The sequence below is a fragment of the Polypterus senegalus genome, chromosome 9, assembly GCF_016835505.1.
Source record: "Polypterus senegalus isolate Bchr_013 chromosome 9, ASM1683550v1, whole genome shotgun sequence".
Lineage (NCBI taxonomy): Eukaryota > Metazoa > Chordata > Cladistia > Polypteriformes > Polypteridae > Polypterus > Polypterus senegalus.
The window spans coordinates 131,362,483-131,382,566 of record NC_053162.1 but is presented as its reverse complement, the minus strand read 5'-3'; the positions used below and the strand labels follow the sequence as shown (position 1 = coordinate 131,382,566).

The window sequence follows — 20,084 nt, the reverse complement described above, 5'->3', positions numbered from 1 at the left end:
AACAATAGAAAATATGAATCCAAATAAACCAAAATTGTACTAACACAAGACTAGGGACTACACTCACTCCAGTTTACAGTTTATAACACCAACTAATATTTATGTTGTGTGTTGTTTATTATCCTTTGCCTGTATATATCCAACATCTATGTGTTTGTGTTATTTGATGAAAAGTTGTTTTATTGGCACAGAGAAATGCATCCACTTATACAGTACACGAGGTGTCCCCCAGCACAGGGGTGTAGTCAATTATGATTTAAGGAAGTCCGGATACAAAAAATTTTCTCATGTACAGGTCCGCAGCATCATCATGTTTAAGTTGCATTATAATTTTTACATTACAATTAATTTATATATTTGAAGTAGCATTGCCATTGGGGAGTTACGCCTCCCACGTAATTTAGTGCCTGCCCATATAAGGCCGTCCGTCAGCGGCAATCCAATAGAAACACTGCCGATTAAATATTCACGGGTGAAGGACCGTGCTTATGCAGACGAAGGGTGGTGTTTGGCACAAACTCAGCGAAACTGCGAGAGAAACTTTTAAGTGCCGGGTCTTAGCTAACATTAAATAAAACCATGAACATCGCACGAAATGGCACAAGCAGAGCTGGGAACCTGCGATGCATGTACACCGAGCGGCTCATGTGAACTGACGCAGTACACAGACAAAAAGCAACAGTTCCAAAGAGTGCTGAACAAAAACCGAATTACACAATTGAGTAGGCAGCAAAAAAATATGAAGCGTGTGACACATACAAGCATATTCATAACTGCAGCTACTACAGAAACAAAGCACACGGTGGAAAAAGTCAATGTCCCGCTAAAGGAAGACATCGTAAAAAAAACCCGTGCATGCAGTGTGTCACGTCTGAGTGTTGTTCTCATATCTATATCTATCTATCTCTATCTATCTATATCTATTGTAAAGGACCGAGAGAGACAGTAGCAAGGGTTGGGGTTTTTCCGGCCCCGTATATTGTACAGATTAAACAAAAACAGGTCAAAATCATAAACTAAACAGTTCATAATACGCGACGCCGACTCCTGGCGTCGCGCCATTTTATTGGGGAGGAGCGGAAGTGGAGGAATGTCGGGAAGGACCGCAAGGGAGGATGGGAAGGATGACGTCAGGGCAAGATGGCGGAGGAAGGGCGGAAGTATCGCGACTGCGGTCATCCATGACTATGGTGCGAGGGCGGTCTTTTTTCCTATGAGAAAGCAGAGGGAGAAAGTTAATACCCCACCATTCCCTGGCGAGTGGTTTCCCAGGTGCTGTCGAATCAATCCGCGGCCTCCTACTCGCGCGTGCGTGACACGATCCCCCCCTTAGCCCAGGACCGTCAGGTCGGGCGGACCTAACCGAGAGGTCGTGAATACGAGAGAGGGCATCGGCATTGGCCTGAAGGGTCCCCCGCCGATAAGTGACAGTGAACTTATACGGCTGTAAGTCCAGGAACCACCTGGTGACCCGCGGATTCGACTCTTTGTGCAGGGACATCCACTGAAGTGCAGCGTGATCAGTCACCAGAGCGAACTCGCGACCCAGCAGGTAGTACGGAGGTGGGTCACTGCCCACTTAATGGCCAAGGCCTCCCTCTCCACTGCAGCGTACCGGGTCTCCCGGTCCATCAGTTTCCGGCTAAGGTACATCACAGGGTGCTCGACACCATCGGCGCTTTGGCTCAGCACGGCACCCAGGCCTGTGTCCGGCGTCGGTCTGGAGAATAAGCGGGAGCCCAAAATCGGGCGTCCGTAACACAGGTGCCGGCGTTAGGGCCTTCTTTAGGTCACTGAACGCGTGTTCTGCTTTGTCGGTCCACACCACGTATAGGGGCGCCCTTTTTGTCAGGTCAGTCAAGGGTGCTGCTCTTCGAGAAACGGGAACAAACCGGCGGTAGTAACCCGCAAGCCCCAAGAAAGCCTGCACCTGTTTCTTGGTACTCGGACGGGCCATTCTAAGATGTCTTTCACTTTGGAGCTCTGTGGCGCACCTGTCCTTGTCCCACGAGGTAGCCTAAATATTTGGCCTCCTTTAATCCAAAAACACTTCCGGGGTTTATGCGGAGGCGGCTTTAGCCAGTGTTCGGAGGACAGCTGCGACCTGCAGTAGATGCTCCTCCCAGGTGCGGAATAGATGACAACGTCATCCAGGTAAGCGGCACTATAGGACTGGTGAGGCGTCAGCACTCTATCTACCAGGCGTTGGAAGGTCGCGGGCCCGTGCAGCCCAAATGGGAGGACCTTGTACTGCCAGTGCCCGCTAGGGGTGCTAAAGGCCGTTTTCTCCTTTGCGGATGCCGTTAAAGGAATTTGCCAATACCCTTTTGTCATGTCAAGGGTAGTCAGATATCGAGCCGTACCCAGCCGCTCAAGGAGGTCGTCAATGCGGGGCATGGGGTAGGCATCGAACTTGGAGATCTGATTCAGGCGTCTAAAGTCATTACAGAACCTCCAGGAGCCGTCTGGCTTGGAGGCGAGGACAATAGGGCTGGACCAGGGACTATGGCTCTCTTCAATTATGTCCATGTCCAACATACGTTTCACCTCCAGTTCGACCTCTGCGGCGTTTTGCCTCCGGAGTCGGTAGGGCCTCCCGGACGATTACCCGGGCTCCGTGACTATATCGTGCTCAATCAGCGGTCCGCCGGGTGACTCGCTCACTACCTCGGGGATGGCTCGGAGTGTTTGGGCTAACTCCTGCCGCTGCTTGGGGTCAGCTCTTCACCGAGGTTAAGGGCAGTTGTGCTTGCGAAAGGGAGAGTGACCTACGGGGCTGGGAAGCTCCTCTCTATCTCTCAGGGCTTTAACAGGTTGACATGATAGATCCTCTCACCGGTCGACGGTTGGGCTGTTTTACCAAATAGTCGACGAGTCCTTTTCTCCTTAACCTCGTAAGGCCCTTGCCAGTGGCGAGCAGCTTCGAGTGGGAGGTGGGGCGAGCACCATAACTTCGGTCCCAGGCGGAACTCCCTGAGGACGGAGTTGCGGTTGTAACACCGGGCCTGCGCTGCTTGCGCACGAGTCGCGTGCTCTTTTAGGAGGGGCCTGATCTTTGTGAGTCGGTCGCGCAGTTGCGCACGCTCAAAATATTAGAGGAGGGAAGAGCCTCGGCCTCCCAGCCTTCTTTTAGGATGTCGAGGATTCCCGGGGTTGTCGCCCGTATAGTAATTCAAAGGGGAGAAGCCCGTAGAGGCCTGGGGTACCTCCCGGTAGGCAAAAGCACGAGCGGGAGGAGCTGGTCCCAGATCCTGCCGTCAGCGCTGACTAACTTGCGGAGCATCTGCATAACCGTCTGAATAAATCGCTCACCAACCCGTCAGTTTGCGGGTGATAGACTGACGCTTTCAGGTGCTTTATCTGCAGTAATTTGGCCACCTCCTTGAGCGTATCCGAAGTGAAGGGCGTACCCTGGTCCGTGAGGACCTCCTTGGGTATGCCCAGCGCGGAAAACAAGTTAACCAGTTCCCGTGCGATGCTTTTAGTATTAGCGGGCGCAGGGGAACCGCCTCTGGGTACCGGGTGGCATAGTCCACCATGACTAGGATATACTTGTGGCCACGGGTTGAGGGCTCCAGGGTCCCACCAAATCGACCCCTATCCTTTCAAAGGGGATGTCCACGAGGGGAATAGGGACTAGAGGAGCACGGTCCCTCCTAGGAATCTGGCGGGTCTGGCACTCGGACAGGATTGACAGAACCGCCGGACCTCCTCATTGATCCCAGGCCAGTAAAAACGGAGCTTAATCCTCTCCAGTGTTTTTCGCCCCGAGGTGGCCTAGGAGGTGAGCATGTGCCAACTCGCATATCTCCCCCGGAAGGTACGCTGAATTAGCAACAACTTCCGCACCTCGCCTCATGGGTAGCCACTTTCGGTACAACAGATCATTTCAAGGACAAAGAAGGGTTCCAGCGGTGTGGATCCGTCCGCTGTCGAGCTGTTAGGCAGAACAATCGCGTTCCGGGCAAAGCGCAGGGAGTCATCATTCCACTGCTCCCTCTTAAAGGAGGCAGGCGTGGACCGAAATTGATGGTCCAGGCGCCGAGAGGGTCTTGGGGCCTGGGCCGGGGAGAGTTCCTGGCTAGTCCCTTCTCCGGCGGAATCTTCGGGTCAAGGTCCGTAGCCACGAAAGGTCCCCGAGACACCAGCGCCCATAGGGCCTGCCCTTGTGCACGGCGTGGAGGCCGCGGGAGGTTGCCTTTTCCCCTCATGACAAGATCCAACGAGGCCCGAGCGCGAATGGCTTACCGCTGATTCTTTTAGACCAGTCTTGTCCCAGGATCACTGGGAAGGGGGGGTCAGGTAACACAGCGACCGTCATTTGGATTGGTTCCCCCTTCCAGGTAAGATAGCAGTGAGCGGAGCGATATGACCTAGTCCCCCATGTACACAGGTAACCAACAAATGTTGCTTTAACCACTGTTGCGGTAAGACAAACGGCGAGCAACAATGGTAATGTTGCTGCGGAATCAAACAAAGCCACCACGGCGTGCCCATTTAGCAACACCACTCCCGTATTGGACTCGCCAAGGGATGCGGCGGGTACAATACCTCTCCGTTGATGTCCAGCTGCAGTCCATAGGCTCCGGGGCGATGTGATGGGGGCAGTTTGGCAGCAGGTGGCCGGTCTCGCCACACTTGAAACAGCGCGGCGGACCCGGCCTCTCTTTGGCTCTGGCTGGCGCTTCTGCAGCGCGTCGAGGGGGCTCGGGGGTGGCCGCCCGTCCCTGCCGGTTCCAGCGAGCAGGCTTTTCTGACCCCCAAGTCGGAGGACCGCCAACTGGCGCTCCAGGGCGTCGAGGAGGCCCGACATGTTTGATAGGCGTGCCCCCGGACCTGCTGGGCGAGGGAACTGGGCATTGCATTGACCAGGCCTTCACAGGCCACCCGCTCGACGACTTTCCGCCCGCCGGGGCTCTCTGGCCGTAGCCAGCGGCCCATCTTGCCCCAGAACTTCGAGCGCCTGGCGCGAAGGGCTTTTCGGGTCAAAGACCCAGTTCCGCCATTGACGCCTGCTGGCCGGGCTAATGCCGTAGCGGGCCAATATTTCGGGCTTGAGGAGGTCGTAATTAGCGGCCTCCTCCTCAGGGAGGTCATAATAGGCCGCAGCAGCTGGTCCCTTTAGGTATGGCGCCAAGATGGGCGCCCACTGACCGCTGCCACTCGTCCGGGTGGCCGTCCTCTCAAACATGCCCAGGTAGGCATCGGCGTCCTCGAAGGGCCCATCGGTACCATAGGAGGCGGCTGCCTGGGCGGGTCTGGTCTCGCCCGTTGGGCTTCCACTAACCTGGCCTCGTGGCCTCCAGCTCCCGGTTGGTAGCGGCTTGCGCTTGCTGCAGGGCCTGGAGCTGGGCGTTCATTCCCTGCAGCACGGTGTTCAGGTCCTGTCCCTCCGTCATTCCGGGATCTTTATCCTGCCGACTACGCCAGTTGTAAAGGACCGAGAGAGACAGTAGCAAGGGTTGGGGTTTTTCCGGCCCCGTATATTGTACAGAAACAAAAACAGGTCAAAATCATAAACAAACAGTTCATATCGCGCGCCGACTCCTGGCGTCGCGCCATTATTGGGGAGGAGCGGAAGTGGAGGAATGTCGGGAAGGACCGCAAGGGAGGATGGGAAGGATGACGTCAGGGCAAGATGGCGGAGGAAGGGCGGAAGTATCGCACTGCGGTCATCCATGCCTATGGTGCAGGACGGTCTTTTTCCTATGAGGAAGCAGAGGGAGAAAGTTAATACCCCACCATTCCCTGGCGTGAGTGGTTTCCCAGGTGCTGTCGAATCAATCCATGACCTCCTACTCGCGCGTGCGTGACACTATCTATCTATATCTATACATATATATACACATACATATCTTCATATCTATATACATATCTATATACATATACACATATATATATATACATACCTATCTACATCATATATACACACACATACACACACACAAATTATATGTATGTATGTATGTATGTGTTTGTGTGTGTGTGTATATATATATATATATATATATATATATATATATACACATACACATACATACAAACATACACACAGGTATATATATGTGTATATATATGTATGTGTCTATATGTGTGTGTGTATAGCTTTGGTCACTGAGTGCAGGGGAAAAATAATAAAATATAGTCTAAGTTATTAAACAGTAAAACATTAACGTTTTAAGAAGTACAGGTACATTGAGCACTACTGGAGTGGTTGCAGGTAAACTACATTTTAAAGACTGTGTAACACAACAGGTAAGTAGTACTAACAGCAGCTAAAATGTATATGGATCATCTCTCGGTAGTTGATCCCTTTTGAAAGGCGCTACATGACGGCTGTGGTATAGAAATTACATTTTCTATGTGAACGTTCAAATTTCTGCCTCTGGTAATGTGCCTTACCCTCATTACCAGCAATTAAAGAAAATTAGTTTTGCATCCTCTGCAGTGTTAAAGAGAGAAAGGCTTTGGTTTGGGATAAAAGGAAAAAAGGTGTAAAGAAAGGAAAGTTGCCTTTTTCTTTTATATAGTGTAGAGATGTCTTCGCTGGCGATATGAGCGCCTTTTGGGGATAGTCGCAGTGGGTCTTGTGTAGACTAGTGAGACATCCCTGCCATTAATCGGCTGTGATGGTACTGTCAGTCCTCCACTCCTGTGTGTGTCTTCATAATCCGAGCTGACAACCTCATAATCGTATACGTGCAAATAGGGCTGTTCGATATAACGATATATATCGGATGACAATATGAAAAGTCTATTGCTGCACATTACGCTATCGTTTGTTTCGTGGTGTCGCAAAATAAACTGTTTACGGCAATGTTTTTTTTATTGTTTTGATGGCCACCACGTGGATGCAGACACACTAGCATGGCTGATGAGGACGAGGCAACACCAGGTAGCTCCACACAGAAGGACCTTGTTCCTAAACGAGGGGCTACCTCTGTAGTATGGAGATGGTTTGGATTTGAAAAGTCTGACACGGACCAGAAAACGGTACTGTGCAAATTATGCTGCAAACCGATCGCTACCACAGACTCCAACACGACAAACCTCTTCTACACCTCCGCAAAAAGCACGTGAGCGAGCATGCAGAGACTATACAACTGAGAGGCAGGCCACGTAGGATATTACAGTTGTAAAGGTACTATTTAAACGAGCATGTTAAAAGCTTGGAAGATTAATTGCTACCAAAACAATTTGCTTAAGGCATAATTTTCCCTGCAGCATTTGCTGTCAACATTAATCTTGTTAAAATTACGTTTACGCCACAACTGCATTAACACGGCAAATCTCCGTTAACGAGTTACCGCGGATCGCCCCGTGCTTGGGACTGGACGGCATCAACACGTTAGCGCCGTCCAGTCCCACGCACGGGGCGATCAGCTGTACCTCATTAACGGAGATTTGCCACATTACGATGTGCAAATTAACATTTTACTAGAATGTAGCCTAAAAAATATTATATTTAATATTATCTATTTAATATATTTTTGTCATAAGCCTTATTGCTGCTACAGTTTGAAGTACAATGTTTACATTTGGTTTTGACAGTTAATGTTAGACTTGGATTTATTTTGTTTAAAGGGTTTATTGGCCTTATATAGTTTAGTTGTTAGTGCTTTGATCCTTTTATATTTAATATATGTTGTGAGAGTTATTGCTGCTACAGTTCACATTTTGTTTATGTCAGGCATTTTATATAGCAGTATTTTATATTGGGCCTTTAGTAATTTGTTTTTGAAAAGTGTTTTATATTTGATACATTAACATTTTATGTTTACATTCTAAATCAAACATTTGCTCAAATGTTCTAAATAAAAGAACAGAAATAATTACAAGTTGAGTACTTCTCATTTTGATTTTTAATTTAAATGAAAAAAAAAAGGAGTGGTGATTATATAAACTATTCACTGAATACAAAGAAAATGTACTATATCGTGATATCGGGATATGAAATGAAATATCGGGATATAAGTTTTTGGTCATATCGCACAGCCCTACGTGCAAAAGAAAGTTCGAATCGCCTTAATATTACTTTGCCGCGGTGTAGAAAAGGGGTTCCGTGTTTGCACTTGTCTGGGCTATAGCTCAGGGGGAGGATGAAAAAAATCAAAAGTGCTCACTTTGACTTAAGGCAGAAGCGCAGTCAGCGTCTCAAAGGCCGGCACAGCTATGCTTGTAGCGCGGCTGCTCGACTTTTGCTGGGCAGCTACACCCCAGTTTTTGCAGACACGTTCATGATATCAAAAGTCTCAGCTCTTTGGAGGTCATATATATATATATATATATATATATATATATATATATATATATATATATATATATATATATATATATATATATATATATATATATGTGTGTGTAGCAAAATACCTGCACGGAGAAGTAGTGTGTTAAAGAAGTAATGAAAAAGAAAAGGAAACATTTTAATAATAACGTAACATGATTGACATTGTCATGAGTGTTGCTGTCATATATATGCCTGCCTAAATAAGTCACCCTCGCTTCGCTCTTACTTTTTTACCGGTCATTTAATCATTGCTAGTGGCAGAAAAATTATTAAATGGAAGGAGGATTACACTGAGTATGGCTTTACCAAAACAATTCTTGATGGCGAATCGATTATTCATAAAGCTTGAATTGGTGATCTGGTTTTCTGTGTTAACCTCATATTTTTTCAGACTTCTTCCTAAACCAAGGTGGTGCGAGGGTAAAATGAATTGGGATGCTTCTCAGCTGTGCTTGTGCTAAGAAAAGGAAAGATTTTAAAAATAACGTAACACGATTGTCAATGTAACCTTTTGTAAGTAGTGCCTGGAGGATTCAGTGTGGAGAAACTCTAGAGACAGCGTGTGTATTAACTTGTGGATTTTTCTGTGAGTATTTGGTGGCAGTGTGACGAAGTTGCTTCGAAAGACGGTGTTTGCCGCTGAGCTCAGCTCAGACCGAAATGAGGTAAATGGGAGGGGAGATGATGACGTGACTCCCCCACCCGCCTTAAGTGTCAATCCCCCACAAACACAGTCTCTCGGAATTTGCATAAGCACACCCCTTCACCTACAATTTTAACTTAGTTACAAAGTGATCAAAACTCTCGTTTATATCCTGCGTCCTCTCATTAAACTTGTATCCTGCATTACCCGTGGGCATGAGAAACGCCAGCGGCAGCCTGTCTATGAACTTAATTTAAAGTTTAGGTTTACACCTTGCTTTCTTTCCGAAGTAGCAGCACTCAAGAATATGGTAGTATATGTCACTCGCTTGCTTCTTATTGTTTCGCTGCCTTCTCAATTATAAAATGCATGTTTTCTTCAGCGCTTTTTGGAGGTCTTCCTGGTTTTCTATGCACTGCGTTGACAGTCAGTTCACTTGATTACGTGGAAGGCGTGATGATGTCACACGAATCTCCGCCCCCCCACGGCTTTCGAGCTCAACTCCATTACAGTAAATGGAGAAAAATACCTTCCAGTTATGACCATTACGTGTAGAATTTCGAAATGAAACCTGCCCAACTTTTGTAAGTAAGCTGTAAGGAATGAGCCTGCCAAATTTCAGCCTTCTACCCACACGGGAAGTTGGAGAATTAGTGATGAGTCAGTCAGTCAGTCAGTGAGTGAGTGAGTGAGTCAGTGAGGGCTTTGCCTTTTATTGTGTATATATGTGTGTATATGTGTGTATATATATATATATATATATATATATATATATATATATATATATATATATATATATATATATACACATACACACACACACAGTGGCTTGCAAAAGTATTCGGCCCCTTGAACTTTTCCACATTTTGTCACATTACAGCCACAAACATGAATCAATTTTATTGGAATTCCACGTGAAAGACCAATACAAAGTGGTGTACACGTGAGAAGTGGAACGAAAATCATACATGATTCCAAACATTTTTTACAAATAAATAACTGAAAAGTGGGGTGTGCATAATTATTCAGCCCCCTTTGGTCTGAGTGCAGTCAGTTGCCCATAGACATTGCCTGATGAGTGCTGGGGGCCGAATACTTTTGTAGCCACTGTATGTGTGTGTGTGTGTATGTATGTGTCTATATGTAGATATGTATATGTATATATATGTGGATGTATGTGTATATAAGTACAGTAATCCTTCCTCGATCGCGGGGGTTGCGTTCCAGACCCCCCTGCAATAGGTGAAAATCTGCAAAGTAGAAACCATATGTTTGTGTTTGTATGGTTATTTTTATATATTTTAGGCCCTTATAAACTCTCCCACACTGTTTATAAATATTCCCCACAGAGTTATACAGCATAATTCCTTTGTATTCTCTTAGATATTAGTAAGATTCATTGAAATTATGGATATAAACACACTGTTTATATACAATAAAACCTAAATATTATTTTAAAGATATTGAGTGTCTCCGATATCGCATTTGTTACAGCCATTACGATAGACATGCCACCAGCAATAAATACGTACAATGCAAGGAAAATAGTATACAGTAAATGTGTGTACGGTGACACTAAACATACGTACATGTAGTAAGTACTGTAAGTAGAAAATTAATTATGGTTACTCACCAACAATGACACGATGACTTGTCCGATAACGATGAGTTTAATTTTACTGCACAACAAAGGAGAGCGTTACAACTCTTCTAAAGGAGCCACTTCAGGCGATTGCGTAGCACTGCCGTTGTTCTTCTTCTGGCAGTCTTCAATCCAAATCCCTAAAGCAGATTCCATCCAGACTACTGCCTTATTACATCCACTTACAACTCGTTTTGCACCCTGGTTAAAAGGACACTGCGGCCGTAGATCTTATATTCCTTTCCTGCTTTTTAAATAAAAAAAATCGTAGCCTTCAACAAATCCAAAACGTTTACTTTTTCGGCAATCGTTAACATCTTCCGTTGGCGCTTGGGCACGGCCCCTGAAGCAGTAGCAGATCGTTTTGGAACCATAATGAAGGGCTTGACTATGCACAAAGATAAACACAAAAGAGCACAACTCTTTACACAGCGAAACACGTTGATGCTGAATGAGCGAGATGAGACTTCCTGGTTAACACGGCATTCAGCACGCAGGAACTTAACTGCGTGCTCTGATTGGTTAGCTTCTCAGTCATTCGCCAATAGTGTCCCTTATATGAAATCAACTGGGCAAACCAACTGAGGAATTATGTACAGGAAGTAAAAAGACACATTGTCCGCAGAACCCGTGAAGCAGCGAAAAATCTGCGTTATATATTTAGTTATGCTTTCATAAAATCCGCGATAGAGTGAAGCCGCGAAAGTCGAAGCGTGATATAGCGAGGGATTACTATATATATGTGTGTATATGTATATGTAGATATGTATGGATATGTATATATATATGTTTATATATGTGTGTGTGTGTATATACAGTATATATGACAGCAACACTCATCACTCACAACAGTGACAAAACAATTACATTGACAGTCATGTTACGTTATTTTCAAAATGTTTCCTTTTCTTTTTCATTACTTCTTTAACACACTACTTCTCCGCTGCGAAGCACGGGTATTTTGCTAGTCTATATATATAATTCACTAAGGGCATTAAAACACTGAGCGCAAGCAAGACACTGAGGGCACGCAAGACAGAGCCCCGCCCACCAACTCTAACCCTCCTACCGCATCATGGGATACGCACGACAGAGCCATGCACACCAACTGTAACCGTCCTCCCAAGTCCAGCATCACTCTCAAGGCACGCAACAACTCACCAAACACAGCCTCAAGTCGCTTTTGTCTGTGCAAAATTCCACATGCACCTGTGAGCCACGTTGACTTTATACCGCACACAAGACAGAGAGCCACGATTGCCAACTCACAGAGCCTTGCCCGCCAACTCTAACTAAGTGCAAGCAAGACAGAGAGCACACGCAAGACAGAGAGTCACGCCCACCAGCTCTAAGACCATGGGATACACACGCATTTAATGTATAAATGGATATAAATAATTGCATGTAAACGATTCGTCAAAATCTGTTGTATGTAAACAACACTGTTTAAAACATTTTCGTTTTTTCATCAGAAAACCCGGTTTCCACGTCTACCTGTATTAGATTAAATGGCACTTTTACCATTCGCAATAGGGCGGATGTGCTGACTTATCGTGTCGACTGGGCAACACTGTGAATGCGGCATCTATCTATATATGTCTGTGTTTTCTGTAGCCTGCTACAGGAAGGTACTCTCTCGACCATTGGCATTGCCTTCGCTCCTTGCTATATTCATTATACTGCAACGGTGGTTTCCTAAGCCTTTGTTATACTGAATTCCTTTCTCACCGTTTTCCGTTTCTATTCTTACACTGCCGTATGCAATGGCAGGCTTCGGCTAGTAATAATAATAATAGCAAGTTTTAACGTTTCAACAAAAAAAAGACTTGACCTCACATAAAAATAAAATGTAGAGTTTTTAATATGTGCACAACTGAACAGGCATAACCAGTTTCACAGTAAATCTGATCACTTTTAAATAACTGAACGTATCTTCTCCTCCTTCTTTCCCTCATATCTCACTGCCTACTTTCTCTTGTTCAGTGAGAGAAATGAGCTCTTGCTTGGTCGGCCAGGATTTTAAATCTAGGCTGGAATGGTGTCAGTGCCACCCTCATGCATGTGTGAAGATTGTCATCACTGAATGTTTTTTTGTGATGTCCCAAAATCCACGCATCTCTGAGGGAAAACTCGTTAGCGAGTTGTTGGCCAGTAAATAAATGTGTTAAAATCCTCGTTGACCAATTGTTAGTTGACTTTAAGATCACTTGTTTTCTGTAGCCTAACTGGCGAGTTTAGTGGGTAACTTTTCTCAAATGTAATTTTGTGCTTAGTTTCGTAGTGGTGTTTCACATTCCCGCTTTTAACCACTGCCACCATCTCAGAGCACATGAGACACAGTGGTTTCAAGCTTCCTACAGGAAGTATGAACATCAATGCCTTGGTCCGTTCCCGATTAAAAGCCCTGTTTTCAGTGTCAAGCTTCCACCGTTTATCAAAAGCCATGGCACATTGACTATTTTGTCGCTTTTCTCTCTCTTGTCTTCTCACTCCTGTATTTTTTTCTCTCCATGTCAATGCCGCTGCCACAAGAGTGCCAGGTGTTTTCACTCAGAGTGCAGGTTTCCGCTCCTCTATTCAGTGAAAGCCTGCCATACTCTGCCTGTGATTGGCTGACATTCTTGCCTTCACTTTGACCAATATCAGTCTTCATACTTAAACCCAACCAACTCGAACCCAAGAAGGCAACAAGTACTAGCCAATCAGAGACACGTAAGAGGTCCTTTTCACTGAGTAGCGGTGTAAAAACACTGTCAGAAAAGAGTCGCCAGTAAAAATGTAATCTCTGCCAAAACTAAATAAAACTCGATGATATGTCTGGGTCCGGACAGAACAGAGTCTGGGTCCAGACCCGGACCGTTATCGCCTTATTGGTGGCCTAGCGGGACAGAGCCACATTTCAAAGTTGTTTGTATATGTTGCATTAAACCCATAAGTCAGTTAGATGCAATAATGATAGGTGAACCTAAATACACAATATACATAGCAGTGACAGGGTGAAAAATCAAGCAAGTTTAAAAGGCAACATATTATAATAAACACCTTTTTGAAAGCCTTTCACTGTCCCTGGGATTGAGCCGCTGCACTAGACTACCCTGCAAGAATCAGCGTTGACCTCTGTGTGCATGCGTGCAGCCAGTTCAAGCGCAGTTGGCTCAGTGATTTACTGAATCTCATCAGTGGCGTCACTTGTACCTTGTATATATATATTAATAGATTGTTGCATTAGTTTTTTTTTTTATAGTTTTTAAAGTTCATTGGCAGTTTGTAAAATGATCAGTGTTACAGTAATTGTGATGCTCTTTGCATGAAAAAAAAATATGTTCCATTAAAATTTCACTTTTTCTTGGTGAATTGTGACATTTCCTTAAGTGCAGCAAAAAAGTATTTGGCGAGCGGGGGTGCATTAACCCCCCAATTATGTGGTGGTTTAATGTGACTATTGAAAGTGCTGCATTTGAAAGATTTTCTACATTAAGCAGTTCATTCCTCAAAAAACCCGAATGGCACTTTAGAAGTTTGTGGCTTCTGGAATTTCCATGGCTTTGGGTAGGATAAAGTTAAACAATTGATGTATTATAACTTTTATTGTAAAGCCAGTCAGGAATTATCAGGGAAAACGTTTTGTTTTTTTTTCCCCATGAGGACAGATCATTTCAAAACAGAAACCATAAAAAACATGAAATGGATGTGTCAAAGGACATATGATGACACCACATGTGCTGAATTTGTTGGGTACTTTGCAAGCAAACTTCAAGAACAAACATTGAGTGAGGCCATATAAGCAAGTCATTATGGACTGAAACTGATGTTTCTGGTAGTGATAACGTGATTGTATTCTAGAGGCATATTTCTTCTGCTGTGCTTGTGAACACCCTTGTTGGATTAGTAGATTAAACATTGCCATGTTCATGAAATACTTAACACAGTAAAAGGTGTATCTATACTAATAAAAGGCAAAGCCCGCACTCACTCACTCACTCATCACTAATTCTGCAACTTACCGTGTAGGTAGAAGGCTGAAATTTGGCAGGCTCATTCCTTACAGCTTACTTACAAAAGTTAAGCAGGTTTCATTTCGAAATTCTACGCGTAACGGTCATAACGGTCAACAACATCCGCCATGTTGAACTTTCTTATTTATGGCCCCATCTTCACGAAATTTGGTAGGCGGCTTCCCTGCGCTAACCGAAACCAATGTACGTACTTATTTCGGTGGTATGACGCCACTGTCAGCCGCCATATTCAACTTTCTTGTGTAGGTAGAAGGCTGAAATTTGGCAGGCTCATTCCTTACAACTTACTTACAAAAGTTAAGCAGGTTTCATTTTGAAATTCTACACATAACGGTTGACAACGTTCGCCATGTTGAACTTTCTTATTTATTGCCCCATCTTCACGAAATTTGGTAGGTGGCTTCCCTGCGCTAACCAAAACCGATGTACGTACTTATTTCAGTGGTATGATGCCACTGTCGGCCGCCATATTGAACTTTTCAACGGTCTTTGTTACTTATAGGCCCATCTTCAAGAAATTTGGTACGTGGGTTCCCAACGCTAACTGAATCCTACTTACGTACATATATTCGTCCATAGACTGCACCTCGGTCACCGTGTGAGGCGGCGTTGGGTACCCCATCCCAACGCCTCCCACATTGTTGGCTGCCTGCCTATATAAGGTCATCTGCCGCTCCATTCTCTACATTCCCTTCCTTGCTATGCCACGGGATTCACGTCTCCCTGCTGATAACTACAGCCTTTTAATTTAATCCACGGCTTCTCCGCTATTTTATTATTCATTTATTATGATTATAGTTATTGTGTAGGTATTTTAGACTTACTTTACATTGTTCAGGTACCCATTTCCTTTATCATTCCAACCGTACCCCCATTAACATGTCTATCGAGGTGATCACCATCGATTAAAGAACTGTCACTTACCGAGTTGTTTTTTAATGCCCGGAGATTGCATTTGCACCTACCTTTTCCATTCTCTTTGTTACATATCGCACAGCCAAATCAGGCTCACTCTTGATATCTGGAGGAACATTGTGTCTTATGTATTGAATGACTGGGACAGGTTCAAGGTGTGGATTGATGGCGGTACAGGAGATAATTATACTGCACAGGAGCACTATAAGAGTGAAATGCTTAAGCCCTTCACCTATGGATCTGCATGTGAGTTGATGGCTGCCGCTGAATTGTTCGGTTGTCGCTTTCAAGTGTACCGAAATGGCCAAATATTTTACACCTTTCGACAACCGACAATGCCTTTTAAACATCTTAGATTCACAGGTGACGATTTCAGTAGTGGACACTTTGATGTTTATGAATGTTTAAACTCTCAAAAGCTGGATGTGAAGTTATCGATGAAACCGGTTGTATACTTACAACGCTTGACAGATGCCGAATGTCTCCTCAATACAAGTCCTACAAATACTGTCGTAATTGAAACAAACCATGAAACTCAAACCGATTATGACAGCAGCAATCCAAGCTGTGAGATCTGAAACAAGATTACTTTTCACATGGCCAACTATACGTTGCATGCTCAAGAGTAAGCTCAGCGCACAGCTTGGTCATATTACAACCAGAGGGCCGAACTCACAATGTGGTATACAAAGAGATCCTTAACAAATAATTATTGGTATATTTTCCCTCACTTTAAAAAGGTGTAATTTTCTTCTTAATAAAAATTTTAAGGCAGTACTTCGCCGCTGCGAAGCACGGGTATTTTGCTAGTTTAATAATATAGACCAGATTAATTGGTACCAAGATAAAATGTGTGCATTTGGGACAGACAGGGCCAGAGTTATGTTTGGTACATCAGGTAAAATAGGTACAGTGCTAAGGGAAGAGAGAGGAGAAATCTCACACCCAAGTCTTGCACCTAAGAAGAATTCATTGAGTTTACCTCAGGCTCTGGCTACAATAAAAGCTGTGTGATGACAATTAAAAGTATAATGGAAAGGCCATTGTGAAATGTATAAATTCCAGACACTTCCCAATACACACTGAATTAGAATTGCATACCCAAAATCAGGATATTGTTCAGAAGGACGATGCATAGAGTGGACCAACAGACAAATACAAAAATGGGGTAAAGCAGTGAGGGGTAGCCACAGGTACGCAACATTTCAGAATATCCAGCTCAAGGGCTTTCAGAGTCGGGCATAGATGACTTAATCAACATATTGAAAAAACAGTGGAAGTAACACAGCCATAGAAAAAAGATGATAGGCCTGATGACATTATCACCTATAGAGAGGACAGCAATTGACATTCTAGTAAAATGGTACAAAGCTATCATACTGACATTTGCGTGTAATGTAGAGGTTGTCCAGAGTGGAGAGAGGTCAAATTGCTCATCAAAGGCCAGTTTGCAGACATGTCTTACTGTAGTTCATGGGGGTTCTAATGAAAAAGAGCCTTACTGTACAGATTTCATGAATGTTTTGCATTTAGTTCCTAGTGCTACCTTATCAGCTACAAAATGTAAATGAGGCGTTTTCACAAAACAGGATAAAATCAAAAATACACAATTCACTTAATGTATCAACATTGGTGGATTTTTATCAGGATATTCTCAGAAGGTCCTTAACTTAAATAGTTTGATCCTGAGCCCTGTCTGTGGTGCTGGCTTAGTCAAAACAAGAGGAAGCTGAGGCCTTAGTATATAGAATGGACAAGTCATATGTATCTTTTGATGGTCAATGATACTGTCTTAGAATCTGATGAGCAGACACTTGCTTTGTTACTGTACATAATTTTAATGTTTCCACAAAAAAGTACCAAAGACCAGCCATAACGAATGATCGCAAGAATTAGATGCTAAAAGGGCATAATGAGCTATAGAATAGAGGACATTGTGATCTTCTTTATGTTAATATGAACTACTGGGACAAAGGAGCAGCCTCATTGTTTCAAAAAACAAGGGATGTATGTATGTTTTAATGTTGGTGTTTTGAAACAGCAAAAGAGTACAGGAAAAGGCTGTGTTATTGTCCACAGGGATGGCATGAGTGAGTGAGTAAGTTACTTTATTTAATCCAGTTGAGTAGCAGATATAATTGTAGGACAAAACAATTAACTTCCTTATTGGATTTGTAATATATTACAAGTATTATGCTCAACTCTTCATTGGTACACTTGTTTTTTTTATTTTGCAAATATGTTTCAAATTCAGTAGTATATATACATTGTGCCAGTGTCTACTGAATCACTCAGAATGTTTAATCATCCATCAATAGCATACATGCTTCTTGTAATTTGGTTGTGTTTCCTTATACAATGCAGTTGCCTTCCAACAGGCAGATTTGCAAGAAGAAAAAAAATGGAAAATTTCAAAGATTAGTCATGTGCTGTTTAAAATCTTTGTAAAATTAAGGGTAGTTAAAATTGCAGCTCCTGCCTTTTGAAAACTGTGTTATATCAATAATGATTTTGATGTGAAATTAATTCTTCAGCCTTAGTCAATTACTTCTGTTAGGCTGCTGCTGTTTAAAGATACATGTGCTGGTTAATTTGGTACTGTGTACTGTGAGGTAATCCAGTAAAGGAGGAGGACTTCTTTGACATCCCTGTTACCTGCTTCATTATTGAATGGTGATACAGTAATCCCTCCTCGATCGAGGGGTTTGCTTTCCAGATCCCTCCGCGATAGGTGAAAATCCGCGAAGTAGAAACCATATGTTTGTATGGTTATTTTTATATATTTTAAGCCCATAGAAACTCTCCCACACTGTTTATAAATATTCTCCGCACAGTTATACAGTAAACCCTCGTTTATCAAGGTTAATCCGCTCCAGACAGATAAATGAATTTCCACGAAGTAGGATTCTTTATTTATAAATCTAATATTTTCGCAGTTAGAGCATTGAAAACTTGTTTACGGCCTTCTAAATACGTTTTTAACATTATTAGAGCCCTCTAGACATGAAATAACACCCTTCAGTCAAAAGTTTAATCTGTGCTCCATGACAAGACAGAGATGACAGTTCTTTCTCACAATTAAAAGAATGCAAACATATCTTCCTCTTCAAAGAAGTGAGCGTAGCAGAGAATGTCAGAGAGAGAGAGAAAAGTAAACAATGAAAAATCATTAGGGCTGTTGGGCTTTTATGTATGCGAAGCACCGCAATAAAGCAGCCACAATGAAGGGATCAATGTGAAGGTAGTCTTTCAGCATTTTTTAGAGGAGCGTATCTTCTAAGCAAACAGCCACTGTACAAACAGCCCCTCTGCTCACAACCCCTCCGTCAGGAGCAGAGAATGTCATAGAGAGTGAGAGAGACAGAGAAAAGCAAACAATCAAAAATCAATACGGGCTGTTAGAGCTTTTAAGTGTGCGAAGCACCACGTGGGAAGCATATCGTATATCATTGAGGAGTCTTATTTAATACGTAATACGTGCTCTGATTGGGTAGTTTCTCAGCCATCCACCAATAGCGTCCCTTGTATGAAATCAACTGGGCAAACAAACTGAGGAAGCATGTACCATAAATTAAAAGACCCATTGTTCGCAGAAATCTGCGAACCAGCGAAAAATCCATGATATATGTTTAGATATGCTTACATTTAAAATCCACGATGGGAGTGAAGCCGCGAAAGTCGAAGCGCGATATAGCGAGGGATCACTGTACTGAAATAGCATATTTCTATTATAAATGTCATGGTACCCTTAATATTGCTTACTTATTTTATTTGTAATTGGACATCCATTCAAGCAATATTTATATTTTGAATTATACCTGATTTTTCACTTGCACATCTGCCTTTCTTCCCCAAAGGTTTTAAATAAGAAGAAGGATTTGGCACCTGTTCAGGAAAATCATCAACCAACATTTAAAAAGAAATTCAAGAAGGAACCACAAATCTTGCATGAAGAGAAAGAAACTTCAGCAAAATGCCAAACTCAGGCAGACTGCAAGCATTTGCCAGGAAAAACATCTTTGCAGACATTATCAACAGGAAATTATAAGAGTGGACATACGCATGTGAAAAATGGACGTAAGACTGAAATAGATCACCGTGAAACAGGAAGAAATGCGCAGTCAGGGGACTGCAAGCCCAGAGAGTAAGAGACTTGATACTATATTTCATTATAGATTGATTTCAACAGTTTTTAGACATTAAGCAGCAGATCAGAATAAGTGTTTCATGTGATTTAACATACAATTGCCTAGTGTTTATAAAAGAACTTTGAGAATTTAACATAAGTATATTTTTCTATACCAAGGTATAATGCATATTGCTGTGGCCTCTGCCACCTTCAGTAACTGTTTCACCCTTTTTGTTTTTTTGTGTCATCACTTCCTTCTTTCATAGAAAATATTTATACATTATTTCTACATATAATTGAACACCTTCAGGAATTTCAACATTTTAATTTGAGGCTTAATTTACAAATGTATATAAAATGCAAAATCATTCACATTTACCTTACTTAAATTAAACATCAGTTTTTACAAGTACAAGTAAATGATTAATAAGAATATTGAATAACCTTGA

General features: G+C 43.3%; 1 protein-coding gene across 3 annotated transcripts in view; it reads left to right on the top strand.

Annotated features, from left to right (window-relative positions):
- Window positions 1–20,084, top strand: part of rexo4 (REX4 homolog, 3'-5' exonuclease) — a 61,938-nt gene that overhangs the window by 14,209 nt on the left and 27,645 nt on the right. For all 3 annotated transcript variants that reach the window (XM_039763876.1, XM_039763875.1, XM_039763878.1), the window contains exon 3: window positions 19,364–19,650. In XM_039763876.1, the coding sequence (XP_039619810.1) occupies window positions 19,364–19,650 (287 nt within the window). The remainder of the gene's footprint in view (window positions 1–19,363; window positions 19,651–20,084) is intronic.